The sequence below is a fragment of the Podarcis tiliguerta genome, assembly GCF_965153285.1.
Source record: "Podarcis tiliguerta genome assembly, chromosome: 4".
Classification (NCBI taxonomy): Eukaryota; Metazoa; Chordata; class Lepidosauria; order Squamata; family Lacertidae; genus Podarcis; species Podarcis tiliguerta.
The window spans coordinates 2,733,727-2,749,012 of NC_139537.1; the positions used below are offsets into that span (position 1 = coordinate 2,733,727).

The 15,286-nt window shown below is 43.4% G+C and overlaps 1 protein-coding gene across 1 annotated transcript; it reads left to right on the forward strand.

The window, feature by feature from the left end:
• The first annotated feature begins 12,853 nt into the window (after positions 1-12,853).
• On the forward strand, positions 12,854-14,544 carry LOC310675739 (olfactory receptor 51E1-like). The gene has a single exon (XM_083436780.1). The coding sequence runs from the start codon at positions 12,918-12,920 to the stop codon at positions 13,857-13,859; it is 942 nt and encodes a 313-aa protein (XP_083292906.1). The 5' UTR covers positions 12,854-12,917; the 3' UTR covers positions 13,860-14,544.
• The last annotated feature ends 742 nt before the right edge of the window (positions 14,545-15,286 follow it).

The following is a 15,286-nucleotide window of genomic DNA, read 5'->3' on the forward strand; positions in this document are numbered from 1 at the left end:
CCTTGAGTCCATCATCCAAGTCGTTGATAAAGATGTTGAATAAGACCGGGCCCAAGACAGAACCCTGTGGCACCCCACTAGTCACTCTTCTTCAGGATGAAGAGGAACCATTGATGAGCACCCTTCTATTTGCCAGGAGGTGATGGGCCCAGTGGCCATGATCTTTGTTTTTTTGATGTTGAACCTCAGACCATATTTTGTGCTCTGCTCTTTCACCCTCATTAAAAGGTTCTTTAATTCCGCCTCACTTTCTGCCATCAAGCTTGTGTCATCTGCATATCTGAGGTTGTTGATATTTCTTCCAGCAATCTTAATTCCAGTTTGGGATTCATCCAGCCCAGCCCAGGATTGCAGTAAAATTAAAATGTTTTGGGAAATGATATATAATAAGCTAAAGAAAATGTTCCATTCAACATTTGTGAAAAAGCCTGAAGCTTTCTTATTAGGGATTGAGGGAAAAGACCTGCCAAAGAAATTAAAAAATATTTTTATGTATGCGACAACAGCGGCAAGAGTCTTCATAGCACAAGGGTGGAAGAATGAGGAAATCCTGATGAAAGAACTGTGGCAAGAAAAACCGATGGACTATGCGGAATTGGCAAAATAGACACACAAACTACGTGACAAGGATAATTGTGATTTCAAAGACGAATGGGAACCTTTTATGAAATATTTGAAGAAACCACAAAATGAACTGGGCTCTTTGGCACGTTTTGAATAAATATTCACAAACTCTTTATTGTAATATATAGATAGATAATTTGAGGATTTTTACAATTTTATAACATGCAGATAGAAATATGTGTTGAGAAACCAGAAAAAGGTGCTGAGGGAAGTCCGGGGGTGGGATGGGAGGGGGGTGTTCTGTTTAGGGGGGGAATGGAGGGGAGAACAATGTGGATGATGTATTTTTGTTGAAACTATTGTGCTGAAATTTCTAATAATTTTTTTTTTTAAAGAAAATCTTGAAAGTATTATGTGTGATGTTACACTTTTACCTATTATTGTTAATGATATATTTTGGGTTCCTTATTTTCTTTCTCATAAGGTGTTATGTTCTAATGTTTTGAATCATCAGGATAATGTTATGATTGAAATCTCTAGGTGTGAAAAATGGGGGAAAGGATATGTCTGCCCACCACATTTTGGACAAAGTGAACCTTGTGTGTTTGATGTTAGCGATGGAATCTGTCAGTTACAAAAGATGGGTAATGATACTTTTATTCAAGATACTGGGATTGGATGCTTATGTGTTACTACTGTGGACCCTGAATTGTGGCCAGGTGGAACTCTCAGCAGAATTGATAAACATCAGGAATGCAAATGTTATGTAGCCTATGTGCAAAATTTGAGAACTGGAAATAGTTTGTTGGAAACGATTAAGGATTCTGTGTATTTGCCATTAAACCTACCCAGTTTTGATATTTCTATAGGACCAGACTATCAGAAGTTAATGACATTGTTTTTGCATAATGATCAAATACGAAAACACTGGGAACAACATGCTTAGAATACAAAAAAGGCATTTGTAAAAATACAATATGAAAATGGAGAATTTCAATGAATTGCTAATGAAGAATCTACCCTTACTGAATATCATTGGTGGGATATATTTAAAGACTATTCTCCAAAGACCTGCTTTCTTACATCTATTGAAACACCCTATTGTGATTATTCTGTTGATATTATTCAGTGTAATTGGATATGCATTTTGCTTAAACGCTTAAAGAATCTGCAGACACGATTGAATTCTGTCTTAGAATATTTGCATATTGATATTAAAGTGAAGTATAAATAAATTTACACATCAAGAGGGGGAATATGTAATGAATGGCATGGTTTGTATGGGCCTAAGATGGCTGAAGAACACCACAAAATGGATGCAGTTGATGAACTATCAGTGAACTGCATTGGTCAAAGAGCTAATGGAATGTGCATGTTCTGGCCAAAGCAGTATCTTGGGAACGGTACATGCAAGGAGGCATGAAGACCGGCTATACAACATCAGTTTTGAACAGTAAGAGTTGTGATATGCCAAAAGCTACACAACATCAGTTTCAAATAATAAGAGTTGTAAAATACCAAGAACATGCCAAGGACAAAAGAATGTGAAGATTCAGATGAACAACAAGGATACAAGGCGAGACTCTTCAATTTGAGTGTGTGTGTGTGTGTGTGTGTGTGTGTGTGTGACTGAGTGCATGTTCCCCTGTCTTGTTAAATGTATTCCATGGTAATCAATAAAGTAGTACTATAGAGGAAATCCAGTATTGGTTGTCTGTTGTGTTGTGCTCTCCTGGAGTAGCCTACGTTTCATCTGTGTCAAACACCGAAACAGATCTAAAAGAACCTACCGTATTTTTTGCACCATAACACTCACTTTTTTCCTCCTAGAAAGTAAGGGGAAATGTCTGTGCGTGTTATGGAGGGAATGCCTACGGGTGGCATGCCTACGGAGTTTCCTCCTCTAAAAACTACGTGCATGTTATGGTCGGGTGCGTGTTATAGAGAGAAAAATATGGTAATTGCTCTTTATACATCTTATAAGGTCTTCCATTTTTTTCTTAAAACACTATTCTTACCATAATTCTTGCTACAATATGAGTGTTATAACAATCCTGCCAATGTTTTTAGTTGTTCTCCAAAGTAGCTTTCCTCCATTCCTTATTAAAGTTCTTGCCTTCTTGATTTCTGATCCTCCTGGTCATTTTCGCCATTTCAACATAGTCCATCATCTTCATTAAGCATTCTTCTTTAGTAGGGACTTTTTCTTTCTTCCATCTCTGGGCTATAAGTATCTGCGCTGCTGTCGTTGTATACATAAATAATCTTTTCTGATCCATTGGTATTTCTGCACCTAAAAGTTCTAGTAAAAATGCTTCTGTTTTTTCCACAAAGGTTATTCTAAACATTCTGGTGAATTCAAGATGGTTCTCAAAGCTTCTCTGTGTTTGAGAAACAAGAAGCACAAGGTTCCTGATGTTTGGGTTATTTCTTCATGAGAAGCTGAGTGTAGCTGGTTTAAACTGGTTCTGTTATCTCTTTCTGTCGACTATAGTATGCTGACTGTCATAGTGAGGCCAGAAGGAGCCAAGGTTTCACCCTGGGACATTCTGCATGGCAAGCAGGTGGTCTGGTGTGGAGCTAGGGGGATTCCCCATATTTTGCTGGCTTTTCTTGTGTTGTTTAGTCATTTAGTCGTGTCCGACTCTTCGTGACCCTGTGGACCAGAGCACACCAGGCACTCCTGTCTTCAAAACTCCATGGACAAAGACAACAGGCCTTTCTACATTATGCTATTAGCATTCGTGATGACTTACTCAACTGAATTAGCAATTCAGCATTTCTGAGAGGGGAAATGGCATAGTTTTGTATATTGGTTTTTAGATAATGCCTAAAAAGAAAATATTTATCATTTAGTATTAGTTTGTGAGACGTCCGGAGGGTGGCAACACAAGAACAGGCCTTTTCAGTGGTGGCTTCTTGTATGTGGAATGCTCTTCACCTGTCATCTTGATTAAATATATTTAGGCACCAATCCAGAATATTTCTCTTCTCTTTAGTTGATTAACATCCTATGGCTTTTAAAATGTGTGAGTAGTGGGGGAGGGGTGTTGTTATTATTATTATGGTATGTATTTTGGTGGTTTTATATTGTAAACCATCATGTGATCCTCAGATGAAGGACGACATAGAAATTTAACAAATAATATATAAAATAATAAACTACCGGGTGGAATTGGTGTTATGCGTCACCTGTGGTAGTGCGTTTTTTGCTGGTTGAAGTGATCAACTGGGCACACGTGGGGAAAGGGTCTCATGGGCAGACTGGCACCGAGTTGTTGAGAATCCTGTACATTCCTTTTTTAAAAAAATACTTTTTATTAATTTACAATAAAGACAAACAAAAGTTTCACATCCAGTTTTTCACAAATTGTCTCTTTTCTGGACTTCCTTCAGCTTCTCTGCAAATCATCCATAGTTAATTTTCAGTTACACATTCCTTAATTTTGTATTGTCATTAAGTAAACCTTTCCCCTTCTATTCCCTTTTAACAATACTTTTTAAATTTCACAGCGCTTCTTGGAACCCCACTAACGTTATTTGATCATCACATACACTTCCCAGATATTCTACAAGTTTTCCCCAGTCCTCGATGAACTTTTGGTCTCGAAGATATCTGATCTTCCCAGTCAATTTATCAAGCTCCGCATAGTCTAACAGCTTCATTCTCCCTTCTTCAATAGTCGGTATCTCCTGTTGTTTCCATTTCTGGGCCAGCAGCATTCTTGCTGCTGTAACTGCATATTGAAAAAGTTTACAGTCTTTCCTCTTTATCTCATTTCCTAAAATCCCTAACAGAAAGGCCTCTGGTTTCTTTACAAATGTATATTTTAAAATCTTCTTCAATTCATTGTATATCATCTCCCAGAAGCCTTTCACTTTCTTACATTCCCACCACATATGATAAAATGAACCCTCTTTTTCCTTACATTTCCAACATTTGTTACATGTCTTAAACATCTTTGCTAATTTTACCGGTGTTATGTACCATATATATACCATTTTCATAACATTTTCTTTTAATGTCATACAAGCTGTAAATTTCAAATTCTCCTTCCATATTTTCCCCCAGTCTTCAAACTGTATATTATAACCGAAGTCTCTGGCCCATTACCGATTTCACTTCCTCATCCTTCAAATTCCATTCTAACAACAACTTACACATTTTTGACAAAATCTTACTGTCGTTGTTTACTATTTCTGTTTGAAATTTTGAGTCTTTGTCTACATAACCATATTCTTTAATATCTTTCTTAAACATTTCATTAACCTGAAAGTGAGAGGAGGTGAGTCTGCCATAATTTTGGTGGTGATATTTCTGAGCAGAATTTGTGATCTTGTCATGTTTTAATTGGATCTTGAATTACACAAAGGAGGATATTTTCATAGAATCTTAGAGTTGGAAGGTCCAGTCCAACCCCCTGCTATGGAGGAATCTCAGCTCAAGCATCCAGGGCAGCTAAAACCTCCAAGGTTTTACATGCCGTGTAGAAATTCATAAATATCCATCATAGGATTGTCCTGTCGGACATTACCAGGATTTCAAAGGCGGAATTGTCCAACAACTTTCGGGATGTCCTGGCTTTTACTTTTGAAATTGGGCAACCCTAGGTCACTTGGGATACAATGGAGAATCTCCTTCAGGGCTGAAGTCAAACTGTTGGAAGATTGCAGCACCTGCAATAGAAGCCGATACAGGAGAGACATGTTTAGTTGCAGCTGGGGCTGATGAAATCATCTGTTTGTGCTGCCGCAGATGCACCAGGGCATGTTGAAATGTCACCAGCCCGGGAGCTGTGCCAGCCTCCAGCCAGCCTCCCGAACATCCTGCAAAGGCGAAGCTTCGTGATCATCCCTGGCTGCCGTTCAGGAATCTTCCTCCTCCTCTCAGTCCAGGACGGTCGGACAAATGGGCAGCCTCTCTCTCATGAGGAAGCATACCAATTTTCCCTTGTACAGCAACAAAGGGAAAAGGCAGTCCTGTAGTTTCACAACTACTTTATTTACTGCAAAACAACAGCAACACAAAGGACTGCATGTTTGAGCACCCAAGCTCTGGGTTTTGCCGTACAACCCAGCTCTCTCCTGAGAGCGGAAGAGACTGGGAGAGACCCCTCCCAGCACACAGTGAGTCAGGCTGAGAACCCTCTCTGACTTCCTGTCTCACCTGCTGTTTCCTGCCAGCGTGGCAACTGGTGGGGGCTGAAATCCCAACAGGGCGTTTCTCCTCTCCGCTCTCCTCCCAGAGGTCATTCCTCCTCGGGTCACTGCTATGGATACATGACCATATGGTCTGTCTCCAGGCTCTGCGGTCGTCTGTGGACTGTGCATCTCTTCCCTCACCCAAAGGGATAGCTGAAAGATGGATAAATAGACCCAGGAAGCGAGTATTGTGTGTGAGGCCATGGCATGCAGGCAAAAGGGTCTGGTGTATTTGTTTCAAGAAACAGTGAGAGGAGGTGAGTGCGCCATGATTTTGGTGGTGATATTTCTGAGCAGAATTTGTGATCTTGTCATGTTTTAATTGGATCTTGAGTTACACAAAGGAGGATATCTTCATAGAATCTTAGAGTTGGAAGGTCCAGTCCAACCCCCTGCTATGCAGGAATCTCAGCTCAAGCATCCAGGACAGCTAAAACCTCCAAGGAAGGAGAGTCCACCACCTCTTGTGGGAGTCTGTTCCACTGTCAAACAGCTCTTACTGTCAGAAAGTTTTTTTCCAAATGTTTAGTCAGAATCTCCTTTCTTGCAACTTGAAGCCATGGGTTTGAGTCCTCCCCTCCAGAGCAGGAGAAAACAGGCATGTTCCCTCCTCCATGTGCCAGCCCTTAGAATATTTGAAGATAGCTCTCATATCTCCAATCAGTCTCCTCTTCTCCAGGCTAAACATACCCAGCTCCACCAACCGTTTCTCATAAGGCTTAGTTTCCAGAACCTCAATCGTCTTGGTTGCCCTCCTCTGCCCACCTTACAGCTTGTCAACATCCTTCTTAAATTCTGGTGCCCAGAATTGGACACAGTATTCCAAGTGTGGTCTGACTAAAGCAGAATAGAATGGGACTATTCCCTCACTTGATCTGGACACTAGACTTCTATTGGTGCAACCTAGGTAAAGGTAAAGGGACCCCTGACCATTAGTTCCAGTCGCGGATGACTCTGGGGTTGCGGCGCTCATCTCGCTTTATTGGCCGAGGGAGCCAGGGTACAGCTTCTGGGTCATGTGGCCAGCATGACTAAGCCACTTCTGGCGAACCAGAACAGCATATGGAAATGCCATTTACCTTCCTGCAAGAGCGGTACCTATTTATCTACTTGCACTTTGACGTGCTTTTGAACTGCTAGGTTGGCAGGAGCAGGGACCGAGCAACGGGAGCTCACCCCGTCGCGGAGATTCGAACCACCGACCTTCTGATTGGCAAGCCCTAGTCTCTGTGGTTTAACTCACAGCGCCACCCGCGTCCCTTGATGCAGCCTGTTGTTGTTGTTGTTTAGTCGTTTAGTCGTGTCCAACTCTTTGTGACCCCCTGGAACAGAGCACGCCAGGCACTCCTGTTTTCCACTGCCTCCCGCAGTTTGGTCAAACTCATGCTGGTAGCTTCGAGAACACTGTCCAACCATCTCGTCCTCTGTCGTCCCCTTCTCCTTGTGCCCTTCATCTTTCCCAGCATCAGGGTCTCTTCCAGGGAGTCTTCTCTTCTCAGGAGGTGGCCAAAGTCTTGGAGCCTCATCTTCAGGATCTGTCCTTCCAGTGAGTACTCAGGGCTGATTTCCTTAAGAATGGATAGGTTTGATCTTCTTGCAGTCCATGGGACTCTCAAGAGTCTCCTCCAGCACCATAATTCAAAAGCATTAATTATTCGGTGATCAGCCTTTTTTGCTGCTGCATCCCACTGTTGACTCATGTTAAGCTTGTGGTCCACCAAGATCCCTAGATCCTTTTCACATGTACTGCTAGTAAGCCAGGTGTCCTTCATCTTATATTTGTGCATCTGGTTCTTCCAGTCTAAGTGCAGAAGTTTACATTTGTCCCTGCTGAAATTCATTTTGTTAAGGTCATTTTGAATTCTGATTCTGCAGCATTAGCTACCCCTCCCAGTTTGGTGTCATCTGCAAATGTGATGAGCATCCCCTCAGTTCCTTCATCCAAGTCATTTATAAAGACGTTGAACAACAACTGGCCCAGGACAGAACCCTGCAGCACCCCTCTTGTCACTTTTCCCCAGGATGAGGAGGAACCCTGAAGGAGTCCTGTTCAGGTTTAGACTGTCAAATCCGCCTAACAGTTACCTCGTTCAGCCCGCATTTTACCAGCTTCTTCACATAAATATCACAGGGGACTTTGTCAAAAGCCTTACTGAAATCAAGATACACTATGTCCACAGCATTTCCCTGATCCACCAAGTTTGTAATTCCATAAAAATTTTAAAAACAAACAAACAGATTGGTCTGGCATGACTTATTTTTGAGAAATCTTAGTAATCACAGCACCCTTTTCTAAATGCTCACATACCAACTTGAATTATCTTTTCTAGGAGCTTCCGTGGTATCAATGTCAAGTTCACCAGTCGGTAGTTACCTGGGCCTTCCTTTCCCTCCTCCAGTCTGTAGGGACATCACCTGTTGGATGACTGGGAGGGTGGTGACAGCTGTATAGTCAGATCCAGTTGGCAGCGCTGCAGGGTTGTTGTGCAGGAGATGGGCCAAAAAGGGGTGTGAGGAGCTCTCCTGAGGCTCCTCTCCAACTTCTCCACAATGCATAGAACCACATATTCTGTAACTTTCTCAGCTGGCTACACAGTACTACCTGAAGGGGGAAATGATTATTTATTCAATTAATATACAGCCCTTTATCAAAAGATCCCAGGGCAGTGTGCAACATTAAAAACACATCAATGATAAAACATAGTAAAAAGCATACTAAAAGGGGTTTTAGCCAAAAGGGGTTTCTTGTGTGTGTGATTCTTGTGGCTGATTAGCTGCTTTCCCTGGTCAAAGGTCAGAGGGGGCAGGGTTTCTGTTGAGGCAGGTGATTAGCTGTGGGAGGAGCTTATCAGTGTTTGCAGGGCAGCGGCTGAAGAAGGAGCCAAAAGGGGTTTCTTGTGTGTGTGATTCTTGTGGCTGATTAGCTGCTTTCCCTGGTCAAAGGTCAGGCGCGCGCAGTTTGAACCATCTTTTAGATTTAGGGGAGCTAGTCTCAAGCCCAACAACACATTCTCAAGATGGAGGGGGAGGGAACAGCTGCAGTCGCCTGCGGTTCCTGCGCAATGTTTGCCATCTTGCCAAAGGTTGCAGGCAGCTTTACGTGCAGCAATTGCATGTTGATTGCCCTCCTAAAAGACAAAGTCCAGCAACTGGAGGAACGTGTAGCTACGCTCCAAAGAATTAGAGAGCTGGAGCTCTTCTTGGAAGCAACAGAGCACACCGTCTCCACCAAGGAGGAGACAGGGGACTCCCCTGAGAAGGAGGCTACTTCACCAACACAGGAGCCCGATATGTGGAGAAACGTGACTCAAAGAAGTAGGAGGCCCAGGGTTCGCTCTGATTGTCTAGAAATACACAATCGCTTTGAGGTCCTCTCCCCTAGCATGGAAGACGAAGAGCAGACTCCATTTGAGGATCTCTCCCTCATTACAGTCGATCACGTATATGAAGATGAGCAGCAAAGACAGTCCTCAGGGAATGTGCAGGCGACCTTGGAACGGACCGCTCACGGAAGAACCCTGACCAAACCTAAGAGAAGGCGTGTAGTGGTGATAGGGGATTCCCTACTGAGGGGAACAGAAGCAGTGATCTGTGGGCCTGACAAGATGTCTCGGGAAGTGTGCTGTCTCCCCGGGGCTAAGATCCAAGATGTAACTGAACGACTGCAAGGAATCATAAAACCCACTGACAAATACCCCTTCCTCTTGGTTCATGTGGGAACCAATGACACTGCAAGCAATAGCCTCCAGAAGATCAAAAGAGACTACGAGGCTCTGGGCAGGAAATTGAAGCAATTAAATGCACAAATCGTCATCTCATCTGTCCTCCCAGTTGAACGACGTGGCCCAGGGAGAGAGAGGAAAATAGTGGAAGTAAACAGCTGGCTTCGCAAATGGTGTAAACAGGAACGGTTTGGATTCTTAGATCACGGACTGCAGTTTCTTGAGGATGGACTTCTGGCAAGCGATGGGCTGCACCTCACAACGGTTGGGAGGAATGTTTTTGCCAAAAAACTAAGAAACCTCATCAGGAGGGCTTTAAACTGACTAATGTGGGGGAGGGAGACAGTGCTCCTGAAGGTAGGAGTCTATTAATTGATGAAGATGATCATCCAAATGTCATAGACCAAATTGAGCAAACAGCAAGCAGACCTAGTGGTGGGAGGAAAAAATCCTTAAATAAGAGACACGGGGGAATGACTAATGGACTTCAATGTCTGTACACTAATGCACAAAGCATGGGAAATAAACAAGATGAGCTTGAGCTCTTGATACAGCAAACTAAATATGACATAATAGGCATCACTGAAACCTGGTGGGATAAGTCCCACGATTGGAATGTAAAAATGGAGGGATACAATCTATTTCAGAGAAACAGACCAGACAAGAAAGGAGGAGGAGTGGCGTTATATGTCAGGGATGTGTATACCTGTGAAGAGATCCAAGATTTAGAACCTCAAAGCCAAAGTGAGAGCATTTGGGTCAAAATTAAGGGAGAGAAGAATAATAGTGACCTCATTGTGGGAGTTTACTATAGATCCCCAAGCCAAACGGAGGACATAGATGATGCCTTCCTGGAACAGATGGCCAAGCATGCAAAAGGAAGGGAGATAGTAGTAATGGGGGACTTCAATTATCCAGATATTTGTTGGATGTCAAACTCAGCCAAGAGCATAAGGTCAAACAGATTCCTCACTGGCCTTGCAGACAACTTCATTGTCCAGAAAGTGGGAGAAGCAACAAGAGGAACAGCCATTTTAGATCTGGTCCTAACCAATGTCGATGACCTGGTTAATGGGGTAGAAGTGGAAGGATCATTAGGCGCAAGTGATCATGCTCTTCTGAAGTTTACTATACAACGGAAAGGAGCAGCCAAGCATACTAGGACTCAATTTCTTGACTTTAAGAAAGCCGACTTCATAAAACTTAGGGAAGTGCTGGGTGAGATCCCATGGACAGTAATACTAAAAGGAAAGGGAGTTCATGATGGCTGGGAGTTTGTTAAGAGGGAGATAGTAAAAGCACAACTTCAGGCAATACCAATGAGACGGAAACATGGAAGGTGCCTAAAGAAGCCAGGGTGGCTATCTAAAGAACTTTTAACTGAGTTAAGATTAAAAAAGGATGTGTACAAAAAATGGAAAAGGGGGGAAACCACCAAAGAGGAATTCAAACAAATAGCCAGCACGTGTAGACACAAAGTCAGAAAAGCTAAAGCACAGAATGAACTCAGGCTTGCTAGAGAGGTTAAAAGCAACAAAAAAGGCTTCTATGGGTATATTCGTAGCAAAAGGAAGAACAAAGAAACAGTGGGGTCACTCAGAGGAGAAGATGGTGAAATGCAAACAGGGGACACAGAAAGGGCTGAACTCCTCAATGCCTTCTTTGCCTCAGTCTTCTCCGATAAAGAAAACAATGCCCGACCTGAAGAATTTGGAGGAAATGATTCAGCAGAGGAAACACAGCCCAGAATAACTAAGGAGATAGTACAAGAATACTTGGCTAGTTTAGATGTATTCAAGTCTCCAGGGCCAGATGAACTGCATCCAAGAGTATTAAAAGAACTGGCAGATGTGATCTCAGAACCACTGGCAATCATCTTTGAGAATTCCTGGAGAACAGGCGAAGTCCCGGCAGACTGGAGGAGGGCAAATGTTGTCCCTATTTTCAAAAAGGGGAAAAGAGAGGACCCAAATAATTACCGCCCAGTCAGTCTAACATCAATACCAGGGAAGATTCTGGAGCAGATCATTAAGCAAACAATCTGTGAGCACCTAGAAAGGAATGCTGTGATCACCAATAGTCAGCATGGATTTCTGAAAAATAAGTCATGTCAGACTAACCTGATCTCATTTTTTGACAGAATTACAAGCCTGGTAGATGAAGGGAACGCAGTGGATGTAGTCTACCTTGATTTCAGCAAGGCATTTGACAAGGTGCCCCATGATATTCTTGTAAAGAAGCTGGTAAAATGCGGTCTTGACTATGCTACCACTCAGTGGATTTGTAACTGGCTGACTGACCGGACCCAAAGGGTGCTCATCAATGGTTCCTCTTCATCCTGGAGAAGAGTGACTAGCGGGGTGCCACAGGGTTCTGTCTTGGGCCCGGTCTTATTCAACATCTTTATCAACGACTTGGAGGATGGACTCAAGGGCATCCTGATCAAATTTGCAGATGACACCAAACTGGGAGGGGTGGCTAACACCCCAGAAGACAGGATCACACTTCAAAACGACCTTGACAGATTAGAGAACTGGGCCAAAACAAACAAGATGAATTTTAACAGGGAGAAATGTAAAGTATTGCACTTGGGCAAAAAAAATGAGAGGCACAAATACAAGATGGGTGACACCTGGCTTGAGAGCAGTACATGTGAAAAGGATCTAGGAGTCTTGGTTGACCACAAACTTAACATGAGCCAACAGTGTGACGCGGCAGCTAAAAAGGCCAATGCAATTCTGGGCTGCATCAATAGGAGTATAGCATCTAGATCAAGGGAAGTTATAGTGCCACTGTATTCTGCTCTGGTCAGACCTCACCTGGAGTACTGTGTCCAGTTCTGGGCACCACAGTTCAAGAAGGACACTGACAAACTAGAACGTGTACAGAGGAGGGCAACCAAAATGGTCAAAGGCCTGGAAACAATGCCTTATGAGGATCGGCTAAGGGAGCTGGGCATGTTTAGCCTGGAGAAGAGGAGGTTAAGGGGTGATATGATAGCCATGTTCAAATATATAAAAGGATGTCACATAGAGGAGGGAGAAAGGTTGTTTTCTGCTGCTCCAGAGAAGCGGACACGGAGCAATGGATACAAACTACAAGAAAGAAGATTCCACCTAAACATTAGGAAGAACTTCCTGACAGTAAGAGCTGTTCGACAGTGGAATTTGCTGCCAAGGAGTGTGGTGGAGTCTCCTTCTTTGGAGGTCTTTAAGCAGAGGCTTGACAACCATATGTCAGGAGTGCTCTGATGGTGTTTCCTGCTTGGCAGGGGGTTGGACTCGATGACCCTTGTGGTCTCTTCCAACTCTATGATTCTATGATTCTATGATACTGACAGATAATAATAAATTAATACAATAAAAAAGAATACCCGCTCCTTGTGTTTCAGTGCTCACTGAATCCAGAAGGAACACAGAGGCACTGACCATGTCCTCTTTCCATCAAGGCAACGCCACCACTGCCATGTTCATTTTAGTCGGCTTCCCAGGCATGGAAGCATCTCACTTCTGGCTGGCTTTCCCCCTATGCTTCCTCTTCCTGCTGGCCATCCTGGGCAACTGCACCATCATCTACATCATCCGAGCGGAGCGGAGCCTCCACGAGCCCATGTACCTCTTCCTCTGCATGTTGGCAGCCATCGACATCATGATCACCCTGTCCACCGTGCCCAAGATGTTGGCCATATTCTGGTTCAGATCCACCAGCATCGCCTTCGATGCTTGCTTGGTCCAGATGTTCTGCATCCACAGCCTCTCTGGAATGGAATCCACCATCTTGCTAGCTATGGCTTTCGACCGCTACATCGCCATATGCTACCCACTGAACCACTCGTCTATCCTCACCACGCCCAGGATAGCTAAAATTGGACTGGTGGCCGTATTTCGTGGGGCAGCCCTGATGGCCCCTTTGCCCGTTTTCATTAAGAGGCTGCCCTTCTGCAAGTCCAACGTTCTCTCCCATTCCTACTGCCTGCATCAGGATGTCATGAAGCTAGCCTGCGCCAGCATCAAGGTGAACATCATTTATGGACTCGTGGTCATCATTTTCGCCATTGGGCTGGATTCCCTGCTCATCTCCTTGTCTTACTACTTCATCCTGAAGGCTGCCCTGAGTTTGAGCCAAGAGGCACGCGTCAAGGCTCTTGGGACATGCCTCTCCCACATATGTGCTGTCTTCCTTTTCTACGTGCCCTTCATTGGCTTGTCCATGGTTCACAGGTTTGGTAAGACGCACGGCTCCAACATCCATACCGTGATGGCCAATGTCCACCTTCTGGTGCCTCCAGTGCTGAACCCAATCGTCTATGGGGTGAAGACGAAACAGATACGTCACCGAATAGGGCGGGCGTTTTGCAGAACTAAGTGCTGATAAGAACTTACTGCAATTAACTTTTTTTAAAAAAATAAATCATTAATTTATCAGTTCCAACATCATGAAGCATATGGTGATCCCTCTGCAGGGTGTGGGATGTCTCTCCGATGAATCATTGGGTACAAGCTCCCATCTCCTGCTCCTTCTATTTTTCTTCATGGATATTTTCCTCCTCCATACTAGAAACATGGATGCATCAAGAAGAAGACCCCTTGCTATGGTGATTTCGAGCACTACAGATGACCGTCCTGGTTTTGCTCCATTTCACCCCCAAGTGGTTGTGAAGATCCTTCTGAAGATTCCACACTGTGAACTTCCATAACCACCCAGATCTAAGGAATCCTCCTCTATAGATGGGCTCATTCCTGGTCCATTTGGAAGACCCAGTACAGTTTTCTCTTACTGGCCATCTGTCAGGGATTCTTCAGCTGTGATTCCTGCATAGCAGGGGGTTGAACTAGATGGCCTTTAGGTGAACTTCCAACTCTACAATTCTACGATTCTGTGACAAGGAGGTTTGGAGTGAAGTGCCATCAGCAGGTGTCTGACAACCTGCTCTTTCTCTCTGTTCCACCAGAATCAAAAGAAGAAGTTGAGGTATCAGAGTGGTGCCTGGTTCAATAAACTGAAGCTGAATCTTGAAAATACAGAAGCATTCCGTGTCCTAAGTTATTGAATCTGGAAGGAGATGACACACAGATGATGATGATGATGATGATGATGATGATGATGATGCTTACCAGTTCTCTGTTCCATCGGAATCAGGAGAACTAGTTGATGTTATTAGACTAGTGATCTTGAAATGACCCGTCATTTATGCTGAGTGGCTTCCTTTTGTTGTTGTTTTACCTTTGTTTGTGCTTTAAATTAGAGGCTACCTCGGCAGTAAATGCATGTAAGCAGGAACTTGGTCTAGATAGCAGAGGAGGTTTACAGTGGATTCCAGAGAAATTCTACCCAGCTTCTGATGAAGGCTAGCAGATTTTCATTCATTCATCCATTCATTCATTCATTCATTCATTCATTCATTCATTCATTCCATTTATGTCCCATTCAGCTCAGAGTGTCCTCCAACAGTTATTATTATTATTATTATTATTATTATTATTAGTCCCATCCTTTAGGAACGCACAATCTAATACAATCAAACAGTTGGGGGATAAAATAGGGCAAATGAAATTAAAAAGACTCTCAAAACTAACCCAAAGCCCCAGGGTAGCAGAGCTTGCTGTCAGGTCCTGCTGACCATACAAATTGTCCTGCCAAGGGCAGTGGTTCTTTTAGGATTTAGAAGCAATGAACACACTGCTGGGTGAAGGCTGAAGATTCTTTATTAATGCAGAGAAAGACTAAAGCATAAAAGTGAAGAACAAGACCACAATGCTTATGTCCCTCTTATTGCTGGGAACCCCATGAGCAGCAAT